We start from the raw sequence: 23,213 nt of genomic DNA, 5'->3' as shown, positions 1-23,213 counted from the left end.
ATACACCTATGTATTAGCTGTAGGAAGATATCATCCTGAGACTCAACTTCCAAATTCTCTCAAGTTTTCTAACAGTGTCTTTGGTTGTCGTAGATCCTAAACATGCTATGTGAGTACCTTTAAAAGATTGCCACAATTTTTAATAAGGTAAACATACAAACAGCCATTCTCCTCCTAAGTATTCACACAAAAGAAATGAAAGCATATATTCATGCATGGACTTATACCCGAATGTTGGTAGCATCTTTATTTTAATAGGCCCAAGTTGGAAACAACCTAAATGTGCCTCATTGGGTGAATGGAAAAGTATATTGTATGTGCATACAATGGAACAATAACTGGCAATAAAAGGACCAAACTCTTACGCACCGAACAACATGGATGAATCCCAAAGCTATTATGGTGAGCAAAGGAGCTCACTGTACTGTACATTCTGTATGAGTCTACTTACATAAAACTCTAGGAAATGCAAAAACAGAAGGCAGATCAGTGGTAGAGATTTATGGGAAATGAAGGAGAAATCCCCAAGGAGCACAAGGAAGCTTTTGGAGATGGTAGATTTATTCATCATCTTGATGGTGGTGATGGTTTCACAGGTGTCAACTCCTCAGACTATTCACTTTAAATATGCACAGTTCATTGTATATCAATTACACCTCAGTAAAACTGTATTTTAAAAAATAATAACACATTTTCCCCCTCATTGTCTCTCCATCGCTATCTCTAAGAGGTGGCTGGGAGCCAAGGCATGTGTTTTATTTGTCTCATTGGCTTTGGCACGAATACTCTCTCTGGATGCTGGTGGGAGTAAGGTAACATCTGGGTGGTCTATGACATCATTTCTAGCCTCCCTGTATCCTTCATATAGATTCTAGCCACACCTTGTTATTTTTAAAAATAGAGATGAGGTATCCAGTAGGAAGTAGCCTCTTGAATTCACAGTTGACCTTCCTTTTTCCAGGTCACTTCTGGTGCACATCTGGGGATCAGGGTGTCCCAAACTGTGAGTCTCGCAGCCCAGAGCCCCATACTCGAAGCTGGAATTCTCCTATTCCATTGGCCCTGCAGCACTGTTCCTTTCAGGGGGCCCAGGGGTGTTGCTCTCTAATGGAGGTATGTCAGCCATAGACAATGCTCTCTGTGAGATGACTTGGTATACTAAAATGTGCATGGGTCAGGTCAACAGGAAGAAGGGGTAGTTAACCTACTGTTTTTACTTCTACTCAGTTTACAGAAACAACTTTCCAGTGACACATGCTGGTCTGTGCCTGGGGAGTTGATGCAAAGCTACATTTATCAAAGCACCCTAGCCTCTGCCTTTTTTAGGCGTTAGAAGACAGTCTCACACACCACTGATGACTTCCCATCATCGCTCATCCTCCCACTTAAAATAGCAAACAAGCACGGGACGGACGAGGCTCTCAGGAGAAAAACAACAGTCATCTCTCTAAACACCAGCAATTTTCAGGCTTTCCCTAGGCCTGAACTTTCCCATTCCTACAATTTTGGAATTCCTCTCTTCCCAGCTGCTCTGGGAGAAGATGGCATAACCCGATTCTGTTGCTGCTGCAGCACATCCATTTCTGAGTCTAACAGACTTCAGCTTTGTTAACAGTGACAAGAAGCAGCAGGTGCCTCATGGAAACTCCACCCTGTACCTTTCCTACGTCATCACTACCTAGAGAAATGGCCATGTGCCCACGGCAAATGTTTGAGTAGTGCTTTTTTTCGTTTGGGTTCTCCCAGAATCAAACCCTGGGACAAAGAGGAAGTGGTATACTTGGGAGATGACCCCAGGAAGCTCTGGTAGGAGAAAGGGAAAGAGGGTAGGGAAGGTAAAGAGCCATAAGTTTCTGTTATCAAGTCTGTGACTAGAGTGGGCTGTGAGTGCTTATAAATCCCAAGGGGAACACTGGGCGCTAGCATGTTGACTTCATTTTATTAGCATTGTGCCCCATCCAACCTTTGCACTGATACACCACAGAAAGAAAGAAATTAGGCTTTATATCTTTTATGTTCAGGGCTTCTTATGAAGTTCTTATGGAAGAGGAGTACAGACAAAGTTTAAGCAAAATGCAGAATGAGACTTTTTCAGTAACACACTCCCTTGCTATTTCTTTAACATCGTTGCATACAATCCCAGGAATTAAATGGACAACCCCATTCCCACTCCCTAAATAATCTTCTGTCTTTTGGGGGATGAGTATAGACAGAGGGACACCCTTAGCTGTCACTGAAGAAAGGGGCTTCATCACCATCCTTTTCTTTATAAATCATAAAATCTTGAGCCAAGGATTGCAGAAGAAAGATGTTCTCAGATGAGAGAGAAATAAGAGGACCACAGAAACCATTAAAACGTTGTAAAATAAGATCAGTGAAGACAAATTAAAAAACTGAGATAATTAAATCTGGAGAAGACAGAGGAACTATTAAATAATAATCTTCAAGTCCTGCATGAGATGTTTCTTGAAAAGTGAATGAATAGTGGGAAGAAAAAAAGCAAACATGAAATTAAGATGTATCATAAAAGATTTAAAGGACACATCAGAGAAAAAAATGTTCTGTCATTGAAGGTTGTTAAAAAGTACTTGTACAGGTACTGGCTTGGCCAAAAAGTTTGCTCGGGTTTTTCCGAAATCCCGAATGAACTTTTTGGCCAAATCAGTACAAGTGGGATTCTTTCCTTTGGAGGGTTTAAAACCACAATAGATTCTTCTTTACTGAATGGACAGTTCTCATGACTTCTGAGGGTGTCCCCAGGCCTCAAAAATCAATGCCTTTTAGAACACGGCTGGAAAAGAATGAATGAAGCAGCTGCACAAATAATGGAAATTTCTTCTGGTTTGTATACAGGAAAATAAAAGGAAGGAATAAAATTATAGTGTTTCTGTTCAAGGTGGCAGACTAAGCATTTTTGTTTACTTCTTTTCTTTCTACAAATTCTGCTGGAAAAGGAGATGAAATGTGAAAATAAATCCCCAACAGAAGTGGAAAGCTGAGAGGGGAACATCTACAGAAGAAGGAATGATTTCTGGTAGATATGAAACCAACGGTAACCAATTGAAAGTGAAACATTACAGAGCTGAGAAAGTGAGAGAAAGATCACCAAAAACATGAGTTTCTTTAGAGGAATTCCCATAATAATATAAAGAACTGAGACTGTGTCAGTTTCACTAGCAGGTATTTACTCACAAGAAATAAAAACCTATGTCCACAGAAAGGCTTGTACAAGAAAGTTAACATGATCTTATTTATAATATCCAAACCATTAGAAACAACCCAAATGTCCATCAATGGGGAAATGGATCAATAAATTGTGGCATACTCATACAATGGAATACCACTCAACAATAAAGAAGAGAAATCTGCTGATGTACACAGCACTGTGAATGAATGTCAAAAATACTACATTAAGAAAAAGAAGCCCAGACACACACACATGCACACACATACAAATGCACACAGTATGATTCCATCTACATGAAGATTTAGAAGAGGCAAACTAATCCATGGTGATAGGAGTCAGAGACTGGTTGCCTGTGGGAGGAGTAAATTGCATACAAAAGTGCACTAGAAGACTTTCTGGGATGATAGAGATGTTCTATATTCTAATTTTGATGGTGCTACATAGGTATATATAATTGTGAAAAACTGGAACTGAATCTTTAAGATGCATTCATTTTATTGTATGTAAATTATTCATAATGAAAAAACTTTAAAAATGTAAAGAGAGAAAAAAGAAGAGGAGGAGAGGAGGGGGAGGGGTAAAGGAAGAGAAAAGAAGGGAAGAAAAGAGAAGAAGCTATAGAAGCTGGGTGAAAAGGATGAGGACAGGAAACTGATAAAGAGTGAAAAAGCTAGCACTAGGGTGGCAAAAGCTGGAAGATTAAGGTACGACATAAAACACATTAGAAAAATGCAAAGAGATAAAACTACAAGAGAAAAAAATTGAGACATGGAAGACTGATAGATCTTGAAATCCCAATATTAGTTTCAAAGTCTAACAGGAGTTCCAGAAGGAGAGGACAAGGATATTGGAAATAAGCAAAGAAATTACTGAAGAAATATTCTTAAGCTGAAGACAACCTTGAGGATTCAGATTGAAAGGGTCCACCAAGTGCTGAACAGGACTAACAACTAAAGCCTTAAATCTAAACACAAACAGATAAAATTTCTGAACATTGTGAATAAAGAGAAAAATCCTAAAGTCTTCCACTTAAAAAAAAACCACCTGCAAAGAAATATCATCAGACTTTTCACTGAAACATGAGACGGTGTAAAAAAAAATGCATTATATCTTCAAAATTCTAAGGGGAAACAAGATAGAACATAGCCAACTGCCAAATTAGCATTTAAATGTGAGAAGTAAATAAAGGTGTGCTTAAAAATTTAGGATCTCAGAGAGCTCATCCTTTGATAAAACCTTTCTGAGAGAACTTACTGAGAATGTATTCTAGCAAAATAAAAGATGAGAATATGAGATTCCAGAAGCAGCAGCAGATAAATCAATCAATCAATCAATCAATCAATCTTATAGTTAAGTCTAAATAATTATTGGGAGAATATACTACTGCTAAGAAATTGTTCCTAAGATAGATATAATGAAAAAGAATGAAAGAAAAAAGGAAGAAAAAAAGAAACAAAGAAGGAATGATGTAGCACTAAATGTTCAGATAATGTGATTAAAATTTGAGAGATAGAGATAAGAGAAAGAAAAAGCATGTTGGAATTTTGTTTTGGGGAGGTTTACGTTATAAATACTGACTGGCTCTCAGCATTGATAGAAAAGTGTAAGTTCAAATCTGTTTGTTAAAATGTTAAGAGTTAGAGAAATAGAACAATTTCCAAACTTGAGGGGTTATGAGCAAAGTAAATAATATTTAAATATTTATTAATTGTTTAAGTGCCAAGTTCTAACAGAGCACCTACATGCATTCAGTGTTTTAACCCGTACAACAACACTGGGAAATAGTCTTTGTATACCTATTTTACAGATGAGGAAGTTTAGACATAGGCTAACTCTCTTGCCAAAGTACGAGATAATAAATTGGAAGGTGGGAGGCAAAATGAAGAAAATTGGAAATTTGAAAACACCAAATAAAATTGAAAATACACCTTCAAATCTATTAGTAATCAATAAATATAAATGGGTTATATTCATTGACCTATTACATGGCAAAAGAAAATTTGGCTATTGGTATTAATAAGAGAGATATTCAAACAAAAAAGGCAGAGAAAAGTTGAAAATAAAGGTTGGAAAAAGACACATAATTAATGGCAAGAGAAAAAAAATAAACAGGAGATGCAAAATTACTATCAAACAAAAAATGTGTTCAAGACAAATGTCAATAAAAAGATATATATAAAGGAATTTCACCTTGATAAAAACATAACCATCAAAAAAAGACATTTTATGTCCTAACACCATGGATTCTAAACAAGTAAAGTGAAAATTAAGGGGATAATAAGGAGAAACAAACAAACCCACAATGGTAGTGTCAGAATGCAATTAAGTTTTTTGAGGAATCAGCAGATTAAGCAAACAATAAATAAATCAAGATTTGAAGGGTTTTCATAATATAATTAACCATCTTGATCTGACAGGTATTATAAAGAGATTTAAGACTGTACATCATAAACAATATGCAGACATGAAATAGTTTTAAAATATGCTTGTATTACATACAAACTTTATACTGATAAAGTAAAACTCCAGTAGAATGTATGATTTTCTGAGAAGATATAAATTATCAAAAATGACTAGAGAAAAGTTATAGTATCTGAATAGGCTACTGACCATGAAATAACATGGAACATTAATCAGAGGTCTCAACCAAAGAGGTACCAAGCCCAAGACAGCTAAAATGAGTGAATTCTAACAATCTTATAAGAAACAGATAATTCTTATTATTTAAAGTGCAAAAAGAAGGGTTTTCAATTAATGCCATGGAACTATAATGATATCACTACTGAAATGGAGACTGTTAGTTCTCATGTACACACCAAGAAAAATGTAAGCATATACTGCTAAGTATAGCTTTCCTGGATTCTGGAACTAACAAATTGGAGAATATAACTGAAAATAAAACAGAAAATTCACAATAGCAATCAAACCTAGAAAAGAGCTTGTCAAAAGAAATGTGAAAAGATGAAGAAAATCTAAAACTTTACTCAAGAAATAGATATCTTAACCATGTCCTTAATAAGAGGATTAAATATTATAAAATTCTCAATTCTTCTAAACTTACCCCCCCAATATATATAGCAATTCCTATTAAAAGCTCAATGAATTTTTAAACAAAATAATTCTAAAGTCTGTTTGAAAGAAAACATTTTATAAAAATTTCTAAGAAAAAGAATGTTGAGGGGTGCTGGGACGATGGCGGAAGAGTAAGACACGGAGATCATCTTCCTCCCCACAGATACACCAGAAATACATCTACACGTGGAACAACTCCTACAGAACACCTACTGAATGCTGGCAGAAGACCTCAGACCTCCCAAAAGGCAAGAAACTCCCCACGTAACTGGGTAGGGCAAAAGAAAAAAAGAAAAAACAGAGACAAAAGAATAGGGACGACACCTGCACCAGTGGGAGGGAGCTGTGAAGGAGGAAAGGTTTCCACACACTAGGAAGCCCCTTCGCAGGCTGAGACTGCGGGAGGCGGAGGGGGGAGCTTCGGGGCCGCAGAGGAGAGCACAGCAACAGGGGTGCGGAGGGCAAAGCGGGGAGATTACCGCACAGAGGATCGGTGCTGACCGGCACTCACCAGCCAGAGAGGCTTGTCTGCTCACCTGCCGGGGCGGGCGGGGCTGCGAGCTGAGCCTCGGGCTTCAGTCGGAGCCAGGGAGAGGACTGGGGTTGGCGGCTTAAACACAGCCTGAAGGGGTTAGTAAACCATGGCTAGGCGGGTGGGAGTCCGGGGAAAAGTCTGCACCTGCCGAAGAGGCAAGAGACTTTTTCTTCCCACTTTGTCTCCTGGTGTGCGAGGAGAGGGGTTTTAGAGCGTTGCTTAAAGGAACTCCAGAGATGGGCGCGAGGCGCGGCTAAAAGCGCGAACCCCAGAGACGGGCAGGAGACGCTAAGGCTGCTGCTGCCACCACCAAGGGGCCTGTGTGCGAGCACAGGTCACTATCCACACCCCTCTTCCGGGGAGCCTGTGCAGCCCGCCACTGCCAGGTTCCCGGGATCCAGGGACAACTTCCCCGGGAGAACGCACGTCGGGCCTCAGGCTGGTGCAACGTCACGCCGGCCTCTGCCACCACAGGCTCGCCCCGCACACGCCGTACCCCTCCCTCCCCCTGGCCTGAGTGCCCCAGAGCCCCCGAATCAGCGGCTCCTTTAACCCCGTCCTGTCTGAGCAAAAAACAGACGCCCTCCAGCGACCTACACGCAGAGGTAGGGCCAAATCCAAAGCTGAGCCCCTGTGAGCTGTGAGAACAAAGAAGAGAAAGGGAAATCTCTCCCAGCAGCCTCAGAAGCAGCGGATTAAAGCTCCACAATCAACTTGATGTACCCTGCATCTGTGGAATACATGAATAGACAACGAATCATCCCAAATTGAGGAGGTGGACTTCGAGAGCAAGATTTATTATTTTTTCCCCTTTACCTCTTTTTGTAAGGGTGTATGTGTTTGCTTCTGTAAGATTTTGTCTGTATAGCTTTGCTTCCACCATTTGTCCTAAGGTTCTATCCGTCCCTTCTTTTTTTCCTAAATAATTATTTTTTAATTCAATAACTTTATTATTCTTTATTTTATTTTACTGTATCTTCTTTCTTTCTGTCTTTTTTCCTTCCTTCCCTCCTTCCTTCCTTCCTCCCTCCCTCCCTCCTTTCTTTCCTTCTTGCCTTCTTTCCTTCTTTTCTTCTTACTTTCTTCCTTCCTTCCCTCCTTTCTTTCTTTCTTCCTACTTCTACTAATTCTCTCTACTTTTTCTCCCTTTTATTCTGAGCCATGTGGATGAAAGGCTCTTGGTGCTCCAGCCAGGAGTCAGGGCTCTGCCTCTGAGGTGGGAGAGCCAACTTCAGGACACTGGTCAACAAGAGACCTCCCAGCTCCACATAATATCAAACGGCGAAAATCTCCCAGAGACCTACATCTTAACACCAGCACCCAGCTTCACTCAACAACCAGCAAGCTACAGTGCTGGACAGCCTATGCCAAACAACTAGCAAAACAGGAACACAACCCCACCCATTAGCAGAGAGGCTGCCTAAAATCGTAATAAGTCCACAGACACCCCAAAACACACCACCAGACGTGGACCTGCCCACTAGAGAGACAAGATCCAGCCTCATCCAGCACAACACAGGCACTAGTCCCCTCCACCAGGAAGCCTACACAACCCACTGAACCAACCTTAGCCACTGGTTACAGACACCAAAAAAAACGGAAATACGAACCTGAAGCCTGCAAAAAGGAGACCCCAAACACAGTAAGATAAGCAAAATGAGAAGACAGAAAAAAACACAGCAGATGAAGGAGCAAGATAAAAATGCACCAGACCTAACAAATGAAGAGGAAATAGGCAGTCTACCTGAAAAAGAATTCAGAATAATGATAGTAAAGATGATCCAAAATCTTGGAAATAGAATGGACGAAATGCAAGAAACATTTAACAAGGACCTAGAAGAAATAAAGATGAAACAAGCAATGATGAACAACACAATAAATGAAATTAAAAATACTCTAGATGGGATCAATAGCAGAATAACTGAGGCAGAAGAACGGATAAGTGACCTGGAAGATAAAATAGTGGAAATAACTACTGCAGAGCAGAATAAAGAAAAAAGAATGAAAAGAACTGAGGACAGTCTCAGAGACCTCTGGGACAACATTAAATGCACCAACATTCGAATTATAGGGGTTCCAGAAGAAGAAGAGAAAAAGAAAGGGACTGAGAAAATATTTGAAGAGATTATAGTTGAAAACTTCCCTAATATGGGAAAGGAAATAGTTAATAGAGGCCAGGAAGCACAGAGAGTCCCATACAGGATAAATCCAAGGAGAAATACGCCAAGACACATATTAACCAAACTGTCAAAAATTAAATACAAAGAAAGCATATTAAAAGCAGCAAGGGAAAAACAACAAATACCACACAAGGGAATCCCCATAAGGTTAACAGCTGATCTTTCAGCAGAAGCTCTGCAAGCCAGAAGGGAATGGCAAGACATACTGAAAGCGATGAAGGAGAAAAACCTGCAACCAAGATTACTCTACCCAGCAAGGATCTCATTCAGATTTGATGGAGAAATTAAAAGTTTTACAGACAAGCAAAAGCTGAGAGAGTTCAGCACCACCAAACCAGCTTTACAACAAATGCTAAAGGAGCTTCTCTAGACAAGAAACACAAGAGAAGGAAAAGACCTATAATAATGAACCCAAAACAATTTAGAAAATGGGAATAGGAACATACATATCGATAATTACCTTAAATGTAAATGGATTAAATGCTCCCACCAAAAGACACAGATTGGCTGAATGGATACAAAAACAAGACCCATATATATGCTGTCTACAAGAGACCCACTTCAGACCTAGAGACACATACAGACTGAAAGTAAGGGGATGGAAAAAGATATTCCACACAAACGGAAACCAAAAGAAAGCTGGAGTAGCAATTCTCATATCAGACAAAATAGACTTTAAAATAAAGACTATTAGAAGAGACAAAGAAGGACACTACATAATGATCAACAGATCAATCCAAGAAGAAGATATAACAATTGTAAATATTTATGCACCCAACATAGGAGTACCTCAATACATAAGGCAAATGCTAACAGCCATAAAAGGGGAAATTGACAGTAACACATTCATAGTAGGGGACTTTAACACCCCACTTTCACCAATGGACAGATCCCCCAAAATGGAAGTAAATAAGGAAACACAAGCTTTAAATGATACATTAAACAAGATAGACTTAATTGATATTTATAGGACATTCCATCCAAAAACAACAGAATACACATTTTTCTCTAGTGCTCATGGAACATTCTCCAGGATAGATCACAACTTGGATCAAATCAAGCCTTGGTAAATTTAAGAAAATTGAAATTGTATCGTGTATCTTTTCCGACCACAATGCCATGAGACTAGATATCAATTACAGGAAAAGATCTGTAAAAAATACAAACACATGGAGGCTAAACAATACACTACTTAATAACGAAGTGATCGCTGAAGAAATCAAAGAGGAAATTAAAAAATACCTAGAAACAAATGACAATGGAGACACAACAACCCAAAACCTATGGGATGCAGCAAAAGCAGTTCTAAGAGGGAAGTTTATAGCAATACAAGCCCACCTTAAGAAGCAGGAAACATCTCGAATAAACAACCTAACCTTGCACCTCAAGCAATTAGAGAAAGAAGAACAAAAAAACCCAAAGTTAGCAGAAGGAAAGAAATCACAAAAATCAGATCAGAAATAAGTGAAAAAGAAATGAAGGAAACAATAGCAAAGATAAATAAAACTAAAAGATGGTTCTTTGAGAAGATAAACAAAATAGATAAACCATTAGCCAGACTCATCAAGAAAAAAAGGGAGAAGACTCAAATCAATAGAATTAGAAATGAAAAAGGAGAAGTAACAACTGACACTGCAGAAATAAAAAAGATCATGAGAGAATACTACAAGCAACTCTATGCCAATAAAATGGACAATCTGGAAGAAATGGACAAATTCTTAGAAATGCACAACCTGCCAAGACTGAATCAGGAAGAAATAGAAAATATGAACAGACCAATCACAAGCACTGAAATTGAAACTGTGACTAAAAATCCTCCAACAAACAAAAGCCCAGGACCAGTTGGCTTCACAGGTGAATTCTATCAAACATTTAGAGAAGAGCTAACACCTATCCTTCTCAAACTCTTCCAAAATATAGCAGAGGGAGGAACACTCCCAAATTCCTTCTACGAGGCCACCATCACCTTGATACCAAAACCAGACAAGGATGTCACAAAGAAAAACTACATGTCAATATCACTGATGAACATAGATGCAAAAATCCTCAACAAAATACTAGCAAAGAGAATCCAACAGCACATTAAAAGGATCATACACCATGATCAAGTGGGATTTATTCCAGGAGTGCAAGGATTCTTCAATATACGCAAATCTATCAATGTGATAAACCATATTAACAAATTGAAGGAGAAAAACCATATGATCATCTAAATAGATGCAGAGAAAGCTTTTGACAAAATTCAACATCCATTTATGATAAAAACCCTGCAGAAAGTAGGCATAGAGGGAACTTTCCTCAACATAATAAAGGCCATATATGACAAGCCCACAGCCAACATCATCCTCAATGGTGAAAAACTGAAAGCATTTCCACTAAGATCAGGAAAAAGACAAGGCTGCCCACTGTCACCACTCTTATTCAACATAGTTTTGGAAGTTTTAGCCACAGCAATCAGAGAAGAAAAGGAAATAAAAGGAATCCAAATCGGAAAAGAAGAAGTAAAGCTGTCACTGTTTGCAGATGACATGATACTATACGTAGAGAATCCTAAAGATGCTACCAGAAAACTACTAGAGCTAATCAATGAATTTGGTAAAGTAGCAGGATACAAAATTAATGCACAGAAATCTCTGGCATTCCTGTATACTAATGATGAAAAATTTGAAAGTGAAGTCAAGAAAACACTCCCATTTACCATTGCAACAAAAAGAATAAAATATCTAGGAATAAACCTACCTAAGGAGACAAAAGACCTGTATGCAGAAAATTATAAGACACTGATGAAAGAAATTAAAGATGATACAAATAGATGGAGAGATATACCATGTTCTTGGATTGGAAGAATCAACATTGTGAAAATGACTCTACTACCCAAAGCAACCTATAGATTCAATGCAATCCCTATCAAACTACCAGTGGCATTTTTCACAGAACTAGAACAAAAAATTTCACAATTTGTATGGAAACACAAAAGACCCCGAATAGCCAAAGCAATCTTGAGAACGAAAAATGGAGCTGGAGGAATCAGGCTCCCTGACTTCAGACTATACTACAAAGCTACAGTAACAAGACAGTATGGTACTAGAACAAAAACAGAAAGATCAATGGAACAGGATACAAAGCCCAGAGATAAACCCACGCACATATGGACACCTTATCTTTGATAAAGGTGTCAGGAATGTACAGTGGAGAAAGGACAGCCTCTTCAATAAGTGGTGCTGGGAAAACTGGACAGGTACATGTAAAAGTATGAGATTAGATCACTCCCTAACACCATACACAAAAATAAGCTCAAAATGGATTAAAGACCTAAATGTAAGGCCAGAAACTATCAAACTCTTAGAGGAAAACATAGGCAGAACACTCTAGGACATAAATCACAGCAAGATCCTTTTTGAACTACCTCCTAGAGAAAAGGAAATAAAAACAAAAATACACAAATGGGACCTAATGAAACTTAAAAGCTTTTGCACAGCAAAGGAAACCATAAACAAGACCAAAAGACAACCCTCAGAATGGGAGAAAGTATTTGCAAATGAAGCAACTGACAAAGGATTAATTTCCAAAATTTACAAGCAGCTCATGCAGCTCAATAACAAAAAAACAAACAACCCAATCCAAAAATGGGAAGAAGACCTAAATGGACAATTCTCCAAAGAAGATATACAGACTGCCAACAAACACATGAAAGAATGCTCAACATCATTAATCATTAGAGGAATGCAAATCAAAACTACAATGAGATATCATCTCACACCAGTCAGAATGGCCATCATCAAAAAATCTAGAAACAATAAAAGCTGGAGAGGGTGTAGAGAAAAGGGAACACTCCTGCACTGCTGGTGGGAATGTGAATTGGTTCAGCCACTATGGAGAACAGTATGGAGGTTCCTTAAAAAACTAAAAATAGAACTACCATATGACCCAGCAATCCCACTACTGGGCATATACCCTGAGTAAACCAAAATTCAAAAAGAGTCATGTACCAAAATATTCATTGCAGCTCTATTTACAATAGCCCGGAGATGGAAACAACCTAAATGCCCAACATCGGATGAATGGATAAAGAAGATGTGGCACATATATACAATGGAATATTACTCAGCCATAAAAAGGAACGAAATTGAGCTATTTGTAATGAGGTGGATAGACCTAGAGTCTGTCATACAAAGTGAAGTAAGTCAGAAAGAGAAAGACAAATACCGTATGCTAACACATATGTATGGAATTTAAGGGAAAAAAATGTCATGAAGAACCTAGGAGTAAGACAGGAATAAAGACACAGACCTACTGGAGAACGGACTTGAGGATATGGGGAGGGGGAAGGGTGAGCTGTGACAGGGCGAGAGAGAGGCATGGACATATATACACTAACAAATGTAAAGTAGATAGCTAGTGGGAAGCAGCCGCATGGCACAGGTATATCGGCTCGGTGCTTTGTGACCGCCTGGAGGGGTGGGATAGGGTGGGTGGGAGGGAGGGAGATGCAAGAGGGAAGAGATATGGGAACATATGTATATGTATAACTGATTCACTTTGTTATAAAGCAGAAACTAACACACCATTGTAAAGCAATTATACCCCAATAAAGATGTTAAAAAAAAAAAGAATAAAATTACAAAAAGTGACATTAACAACCATTCTAGAAGAAGCACACAGCCTCTGTAGAAATACAAGTAAATTCGCTCTTTTTCCTTAAAGGAGCATTCAAGTGCATTTTGTTCATTTTTATAGTAATGAAAGAGAGTGCCCTTCAGTCAATTTTCAGGATCTGGTACAAATTATTATATTTTCTCCCTTTAAATGTCAAGGGCAAAATGTGGAGGGCTCCCCCGCCACCCAGAGCCAAGCGCCTGGGCCAGCAGTGGGAGCTGAAGGATCCCCTGTGCTCAGAACACAGGGGTGCCCCGCGAGGCCCTGGGTCCAGGAGGCCCCGGGTCCGCGAGGCCCCGGGTGGGTCCGCGAGGCCCCAAGTGAGTCCGTGAGGCCCCGGCCTAGTGCACGCAGGACCTCGTGCCCAGAGGTTCCGACGCCCCACGAACCGTCCCACACCCTGATGCCAACGGTCGCCTCAGCGCCGTAAGCTTCCTGTCTACAGACTTCGGGGCCGCCCAGAAGCCAAAGCCCGTCGAAGGTCTGACCCCGCTGACCCGCGAGCATGTGCAGCTACCTGAGCATGTACCTGGGCACAGCCAAGGCCACGTAGCCAGCCCACGCCCGGAAGCGCTGGTCCCCATGGTTCCCATGGACCGGGCCCGCCCGCAGCACCTGCCTCCCGATGGGCCGGGACGGGTGCCAAATCCTGTGCTACCGCCGCCGCCACCAGGATCACGGGCTCTGGTTCCGCAGCAGGCGGCCGCTCCCCGCCGCCCTGCGCAGCTGGAAGTACTACCCGGTCCGCGGGTCCTCGGTGCCCCAAGGCTGGAGGCGCCTTCCCAGCAGGCCACCCCTCCGTACCCCCTCAGGGCTGGGGTTTTCCAGCCATGTGGCAACGGTTTCACGATGAGGTCCCAGTGGAACGCCTGCCTCTTCTGCCACACGCAGAGCCTGGTGGACATCCGTACCGCCCCCGTTGAAAGCCTAAGCAGCTTGTCCACGTGTCCGCCCAGCCAGGAGTCCCCGGACCGCTGTGCCAAGGAGACCGCGCTGAGGGCCTTCAGCCGATGCGAGGAAGGACAAAGGCGGCTCGACGGGCCTCTCAGGTCTGAGAGCCCCGAGCCCAGGCTGTCGGCCTTCCGGCCCGTGGTGAGGAATGGAGTGGTCCCTGTCTTTGTGCCCAGGCCGGGGCCTCTGAGAAGAAGCATCTGCTCCGGTTGCAAGCGCCTCCGAGAAGAGGACACTGAGCCCCGACCTGACAGCAGCCCTGCCTGAGCCTTCCCTGTCTGCCGCCCACCCTGCTGTGAGGCCCCCCCAACCCCCCACCCGCCCGGGGCACAGTCACAGAGCCTCGCTGGAGAGATGGGGGCGGATCAGCATTCCCGGGCCTGGGCCTCCTGCAGCCTGACGTCCCCCTTGAGTCCTGAGAGCCAAGGCCACCTCCTCCTGACACTCAAACCCACATTTCTTTTACCCAGCTGACTCCTGCCCTACCCCTGCCTGAGTCACTGGCACGGACCGCCAGGCCAGCTCCCTCCACTCCAGCCAGGAGCTGCCAAGTCCCAGAGCCACCTCTCTTACCTGCAGAGCCCACCCCGAGGAAGCACCGCTGACGTCCAGGCCTGCACTCCCTCCTGCCCACCCCGGCTTGCTGCCTTTGCCCCTGAGAAGACCCTTTTCGGAGGACCCTTCTCAGGAAGGCGTGCTTCTCCCCTATTGCCCACTTCATACGGTTTAAAGGTTGTTCTTATTTTAAATAATACTAAAATAGCTTCATTATCCTAAAAAAAAAAAAGTTTCTCAGAATACTACTTCCATCCAAATCACTGTTCAAGAATACATGTTTTTTAATACTTAAGAAAAAAGAAAAAGAATGTTAATGACAGGGCATTTGCCCTATTAAAAAATACTGTGAAGCTACATGAAATAAAAGTGTGGTGTTTGTACATGAATAGAAAAATGAAGGTAAAGAAATAGACTAACATATATGTGAAAATTTTAACATGTGATAAAACTGGTATTTTGTACCAACAAATATAGAATGGAGTATTTACCAAATACGATAGGAGAAGTGGCTACTCACTTGGACAAAAAACAAAGTTATGGGCTTCCCTGGTGGCGCAGTGGTTGAGAGTCCGCCTGCCGATGCAGGGGACACGGGTTCGTGCCCCGGTACGGGAAGATCCCACATGCCGCGGAGTGGCTGGGCCCGTGAGCCATGGCCGCTGAGCCTGCGCGTCCGGAGCCTGTGCTCCGCAACGGGCGAGGCCACAGCGGTGAGAGGCCTGTGTACCGCAAAAAAAAAAAAAAAACAAAAAAAAACAAAAAAACAAAGTTATATCTTTATCTTAAACCTAAAACCCACAAATAACTTCAAAGTAGATTGTAGTTCTAAACAACAATAAAAACACTATAAAACTGTTAGAACAAAATATATTTAAAGATTTTGACAATCCTTATTTGAGTAACCCTTTCTCAAGTAAGGCAAGAAAACAAAAAGTCATAATGGAAATGATTCAGATTTGATTATATTTAGAGTGGAAAGTTTGTGCATGGCCAAAAGTAGCATAAACAATTAAAAAATGAGTGAAAGATTGGTTCAACATTTGCAAAGTATATGAGATAAAAGGTCAATATGGTAGCTATTTTGCAGACAGCCACAATGACTCCTCCCATCGGTGAATACACACTCTTTTGCAATGTTATTTTGCTGGTCCTCCCATCAAGAGGAGTCTATTTCTGGTCCCCTAGAATCTGAGATGACCAAGTGTTATGTTTGGCCAGTAGAATGTGGCTGAAGTTGTACAAGTTCATCAAGAGACCTTGCAATTTCTGATTTACTCTCTTGCTGCTCTGAGTCCACCATGTAAAGACATGTGGAATAACTTCCTTGAGGATGAAGAGAGAGCATAGGTGACAGCCAGCACCAACCATCAAACATATGAGTGAGGCCCTTTTATTTTTTTAATATCTTTATTGGAGTATAATTGCTTTACAATGGTGAGTTAGTTTCTGCTTTATAACAAAGTGAATCAGCTGTACATATACATATATCCCCATATCTCCTTCCTCTTGCATCTCCCCCTCCCCTCCCTATCCCACCCCTCTAGGTGGTCACAAAGCACCGAGCTGATCTCCCTGTGCTATGTGGCTGCTTCCCACTAGCTATCTATTTTACAATTGGTAGTGTATATATGTCCATGCCACTCTCACTTCGTCCCAGCTTACCCTTCCCCCTCCCCTTGTCCTCAAGTGCATTCTCTACGTCTGTGTCTTTATTCCTGTCCTGCCCCTAGGTTTGTCAGAACCATTTTTTTTTTAGATCCATATATATGTGTTAGCATACGGTATTTGTTTTTCTCTTTCTGACTTACTTCACTCTGTAGGACAGACTCTAGGTCCATCCACTTTACTACAAATAACTCAAGTTCATTCCTTTTTATGGCTGAGTAATATTCCATTGTATATATGTGCCACATCTTCTTTATCCATTCATCTGTCAATGAACACTTAGGTTGATTCCATGTCCTGGCTATTGTAAATAGTGCTGCAATGAACATTGTGGTACATATCTCTTTTTGAGTTATGGTTTTCTCAGAGCATATGCCCAGGTTTGCTGGGTCATATGTTAGTTCTATTTTTAGTTTTTTAAGGAACCTCCATCCTGTTCTCCATAGTGGCTGTGTCAATTTACATTCCCACCAACAGTGCATGAGGATTCCGTTTTCTCCACACCCTCTCCAGCATTTATTGTTTGTAGATTTTTTATGATGGCCATTCTGACTGGTGTGAGATGATATCTCATTGTAGTTTTGATTTGCATTTCTCTAATGATTAGTGGTGTTGAGCATCCTTTCATGTATTTGTTGGCAATCTGTATGTCTTCTTTGGAGAAATGTCTATTTAGGTCTTCTGCCCATTTTTGGATTGGGTTGTTTGGTTTTTTTTGATATTGAGCTGCATGAGCTGCTTGTAAATTTTGAAAATTAATCCTTTGTCAGTTACTTCATTTGCAAATATTTTCTCCCATTCTGAGGGTTGTCTTTTCATCTTGTTTACAGTTTCCTTTGCTGTGCAAAAGCTTTTAAGTTTCATTAGGTCCCATTTGTGTATTTTTGTTTTTATTTCCATTTCTCTAGGAGGTGGTTCAAAAAGGATCTTGCTGTGATTTATGTCCTAGAGTGTTCTGCCTATATTTTCCTCTAAGAGTTTTATAGTGTCTGGAGTGAGGCCCTTTTAGACCATCTAGCCCACGTCAAGCCAACAGAAAGCTATAGCCACATGAATAAACCTAAGCAAGATCAGCAGAAGAACCACCCAGCTGAGCCCAGGGTAAACTGCTAACACATAAAGTCATGAGCAAATAAAATGTGATTGTTTTAAGCCACTGTGCTTTGGGATGGTTTGTTATATAGCAATAGCTAAGTGGGACAGTTACTCATAATTTATAAAGAATACCTGAGATAAAAGCAGACAGCCTGCCTGGAAAATGGGCAAGGCAAGTCATGAAACGAGAAACACAATGGCTGTTGACTTGTATCAGAGCTGGAGGCATCTTGTTGATGAACTGGAACAAGAATTCCTGCCTCGCTGGGTCTGAATCCTGGCCCTGCCAACCTTGGTTGTGTGGCCTTGGGCAAGTTACTCAAATCTCTCCAGGTCTCAATTTCATCATCTGTGAAATGGGTATATAAATACTATCTATCTCATAGGGTCATTGTAAGGAAACTCAGTAGCATTAAGTACAAATAAATGTTGCTTTTGCTTTTACTGTTATTAATATAGCTCAGATCAACTTGTGAGTCTGAAGCAGTGAGTACAAGATGCTGAGCAGTTTTGTTGAAGGCAAGTAGAGGGATGAAGGAGGAATGTACTGATAAAGATGGTAGTTAGGAATTAGAGAACGAAGACATTTAGTTACATTTCAGAGTTTGGTTTGCTTTAATGTTATTGTAAAAATGATCAATGTGATGATTTCTAACACTTCCTTAAATCTCATTGTTTTAATGAGTTCTAGCTTTGCTATGTAAAATCTGTAGAAATTCATGCTTCTGATTCTGAGATTTAGTAGAGAGACACTCATTTGAATTTCAAGTAAAAGGGATACTATTATTATCATTATTCTTACCATTGCCTGTGGTTCTATATTTTGGGATATTCTGTCTTCCAGACTGCTTTTTTAATATATATATATTTGTTTTCTTACTATTATCAATTAAAGACATATGAAAGAACTAAGCTGAGTATCTGATCAACATGACACCAGAGGAGATAAGATTTCATTCAAAAGTGAAAAAAGTTGATTTTTCTGTGCATTTTTATACAGCTGTTGCAGACCACTGTAAAATTTCTTATTAGATGTTTTAAAATACTGAAAACAGTACAAAGACTAACATCATTATTTATTATTTTTATGAGCCACATAACCACTAGAAATAGTGTGTTCAAAGCATTTTACTACCACCTCATAACAGTATACCTAAGAGTACAGGGACAGTCACTTACAGAGTCAAAAAACATATCTCCTACTATGTTGAAACTACCAAAAAAATCATGTTAGATCATGTTTATATATGTGTGTTTATGTATGTATATATAATTTAGATAGATAGATAGATAGATATGCTCATATTTGACACAATAAGACTGTCAAGATGTGTTTGAAAATGTAAATTGTTAGGGACTTCCCTGGTGGTGCAGTGGTTAGAATCCGCCTGCCAACACAGGGGACACGGGTTTGAGGCCTGGTCCGGGAAGATCCCACATGCCACCCAGCAACTAAGCCCGGGCGCCACAACTACTGAGGCTGCGTTCTCGAGCCTGCGAGCCACAACTACTAAAGTCCGCTCACCTAGAGCTCGTGCGCCACAACAAGAGAAGCCACCGCAAATGAGAAGCCCCCACTCGCCGCAACTAGAGAAAGCCCAAGTACAGCAACAAAGATCCAATACAGCCAAAAATAAAAATAAATAAATAAATAAACCCCCCAAAACCTAAGCCCTGAAAAAAAAAAAAGAAAGAAAGAAAATGTAAATTCTTAAAAGACTTTTTCTCTTTTATAGCCAGCAGGATGACTTTCTCAAGAACTTGGAATACAAATATTCTTCAAAGATTTTTAAACTTATAAAATAACAACAAATTAAGCAGCTTCTGGCTCTGCAGCTGTGGGCAAGTTACCCAACCTCAGTTTTTTCATTTGAAACAGGGATAACGATAATGCCTAATTCACGAGATTTTTGTGAGGATTTAAAAAGAAAATATATGAAAAGTGCTAAGAACAGTGTCTGACACATAAAAGGCACTTGACAAATCTTAGCTACTATTGTTATTCTTACTGTTGGGTGCCCTTGATATGCCAGATCTCTAATAAAGGTGCATTCTCTTTTAAATGTTCCCAAATATACTACAATTTGGGAAAAGAAAGCTACCATTGTGTATTTCTGACTCCAACCTCATATTTCAGAATATTTTAAGCAGAGATAACAGCACAAATGATGTAATATAAGGATTGATGAACTTTCCGGTTACAAAGAATGATTTTAGCAGCTTAAGATAACCCAGAGGCAGCAAACTTAAGTTTAAATGTAGTTAGTTAAGATAGGTTATGACTTCCCTGGTGGCGCAGTGGTTAAGAATCCACCTGCCAATGCAGGGGACACGGGTTCAATCCCTGGTCCGGGAAAATCCCACATGTCGCGGAGCAACTAAGCCCGGGTGCCACAACTACTGAGCCTGTGCTCTCGAGCCCGTGGGCCACAACTACTGAGCCTGAGCACCACAACTACTGAAGCCCATGCACCTAGAGCCCACGCTCCACAAGAGAAGCCACCACAATGAGAAGCCTGCGCACCGCAACAAAGACCCAATGAAGCGGAAAAAAAAAAAAAAAAAAAGATAGGTTAAACATGACTGGTAAACAGAAAGAATATGGCACCCACAATTTTGTTTTCAAATACACCTGCTACTAGCTAATTCACATCCTGGGCCCTGAAAATGATAAACTAATAAATGTCTTTTGCAGACCTCCTCACTTGAAGGAATATATTCTCTCCATTTGAATCATAATACGTTTGGAGCGTCAGAGGGCCAAAGAAATAACTTTAGTCAGGAAGAATATAAAACTTTTATAATAACAAATTACAAAAGAGAGTAAAACTATGAACTAAACTGTTAAACTCATCATTCTGCCTGAATAAGTTCATTGAGTGGACAGAATAACCAAACACGATTACAAAACAAGCTGAAAGCTGATGGATTAGCAGCTACTTGGGACCCAAGATACTCCTGGGAGCGTTACTCTTTCTAAATCCCTCATTTCTTCTGCCCTCTTGGGACAGTTCTTCAGCCACACGCTTTTTTGAGAATTTAATCCACTTCCCCTTTGCAGTTGCCACTTCCACCAGCTGCTTCTCTCATCACCTTACCAGTCAAACAGAAAAGGCCAAGCCTAGGTTATTCTAATGATAGCAAACACCTCATAAAGGAATCTGCCAAATTTACTTTTCCATAGAACATCATTTTTACAGCTTTTCATGAGTCCACGAGGAAAGAAAGCATCATGTATAAAATGTGACTTCCAGAAATCTTGAAGATATTAGGAATTGTTCTTACAGTGTTAGAGTGGGTCGGTGTACCACCATCTACAGAATGGGGTGTCTTCAATTTCCCCAAAGGAATCCTGTCAGGCTGTCACTGTACCTGTTTGCCCACAGGAGAAGAGAAGAGGGCCTCATAAAGTTAGGACATTTTCGGAAATGTTCCCAATTTAAAAGAACTTTAGGCTCTGGGGTGCCTACTTTTTCATTCCTGGTTTTGCATTTGTGTGTAAGGATCACCTTGCTTTAGTCTATATAACATCCTGGCAGAGAGAAAACATGGTGTAACTAATCAAGAGTTTGGAATGTGTAAACCTTGCAAGTTTCTTAACCTCTGTACCTCAGTTTTTGCATCTATCAGGGGAGGATATTAACAGCATAGTACATCATTAAATCGGTTAAGTTCTGTAAAGCACTTAAAACTAGCACATGGTGAGCACTGTGGAAGTGTTCAAGTGAATTCCTTCTCTCTACACCAGTAGGGTTTTCAGGCAACAAATTACATAAAGATGTGAGAAATGAACTAATAGGGGCAATGGTCTTAAAGCCCTTTGGGAACAATGAATAATGCTTATCTCGACATAAAGAGTTTTAGAGGGGCTTGTTTGAGGAGGAGATTTTAGGAGAGAATTCCCGCTGCTTCCTGGGAAAATCCCTGCTGACTTCTACCCATGCCCCAAATTGACAGTTGTCACACGTCTGATAGAGCCAAGGAAAGGCGCTTCTTCCCAAGACAATGGCAGGAAATCCCTACCTGGACAATCCTTTATTTGGAAACCAGAGAATTCCTCTTGTGTATGACGCCCACTACCCCTCCCCAGTTGCGACCCCCTCCCCTGCCTTGGAGCTGCACAGACCATCAGAATTCCATTCCTAAGGAGACCTTCAACAGGGGCAGAACGCTGGAAGAAGTCTTTGCTGTAAGTTTAAAAGCCCCAGGTAACGCCGGACCAAAGTACAACCGGTGGCTTGACTCCACGCCCTCCGCCCGGCTGGGGAGGTATAAGGGAGGCATGGGGACCACGTGGGCGAACAGGGGATGTCTGGCCATTCTTTTCGGGGAAATTATTTGCTGATCTTTGCGTAGCTTTCTGAGGGGTCAGATTCACTGGGGTTCTTCCTCCCAAACCCAGTTTGGGGATTTATCCTAAAGTCTCTTTCCGCTCCCCCCTCCTCCCAGAGTAACGTTACTCAGTCTCTAAAGGGTAACCAAAGAGTGGCAGCACCCCAAAGCAAACGCAGACATACTCCACACTTCCTCCGCCCATCTCAAGCTAGCACCCTCAGGTACCTGGTGACAGACGACCTGGAGGAGCGTGCCTGCCAGACCTCCAAAGCGGTCCAGGCTCCAGGCACGTACCCCGCTCCGCCTCAGCCGGAGATCTGTGGCCCCGGCAAAACTGCTGCCAAAACAGATGCTCTTCGGTGGGGCGGGGACCCGCCTCCTCGCTACCGTCAGGTGCTAGCTAGGTCAGCTCCCCGCCACCCGGCTCCCCGCTGCCACGCGCGCCCCTCTCCGGCAGCGCACTCACCTGCAGCTGCGTCCGGCTGGCGTTGGCCGCGGTCGGCCCGTCGGCGGCTCCCGAACCGCGCAGCACCGTGATGTGCAGCGTGAGCAGCAGCAGCCCCAGCAGCAGCAGCAGCTCGGCCGCCAGGCGTACCATCCTCCTGAGGCGCGCGGCTTTAGGACCCGGCGCGGCGGGCGGCGGCGGCGGGGGAGGAGGAGTCGGAGCCCGGGAGCCCGGCGGCGCGGCTCCCGCCTCGGCCCCAGCCGGGGCCCCGCTCCCCGAGCCCGCGGGGCTGGCCCTGGGCGCGGCGGGGCGCGCCGGGCCGGGGGAGCAGGAGCCGCCGCCGCCGCCGCACCACGGCGGAGCCACGGCGGGGCCGGGGGCGTCCAAACTGGCTGCGGAGCAAACCCCGGCGCTCCCCGGCGGCGGCGGCGGCGGCGGCGGCGGCGGGGACGACGGGCCGCCAGGGGCCCGGGCCGGGCCGGGGACCACCCTGCGTGCAGGGGGCAGCGGGGGCGACGGCGGGGCGGGCGCAGC

At 42.2% G+C, this 23,213-nt stretch overlaps 1 protein-coding gene across 1 annotated transcript in view; it reads right to left on the bottom strand.

The window, feature by feature from the left end:
* ISM1 (isthmin 1) overlaps window positions 1-22,909 on the bottom strand; it is an 89,737-nt gene extending 66,828 nt beyond the window's left edge. The window contains exon 1 of the mRNA XM_032607197.1: window positions 22,701-22,909. Coding sequence (XP_032463088.1) covers window positions 22,701-22,832 — 132 coding nt within the window. The 5' untranslated portion in view covers window positions 22,833-22,909. The remainder of the gene's footprint in view (window positions 1-22,700) is intronic.
* Window positions 22,910-23,213: the final 304 nt, after the last annotated feature.

This window comes from Phocoena sinus, chromosome 15, assembly GCF_008692025.1.
Source record: "Phocoena sinus isolate mPhoSin1 chromosome 15, mPhoSin1.pri, whole genome shotgun sequence".
Classification (NCBI taxonomy): Eukaryota; Metazoa; Chordata; class Mammalia; order Artiodactyla; family Phocoenidae; genus Phocoena; species Phocoena sinus.
The sequence above is the reverse complement of the archived record's forward strand: the minus strand, read 5'-3'. Positions and strand labels throughout refer to the sequence as shown.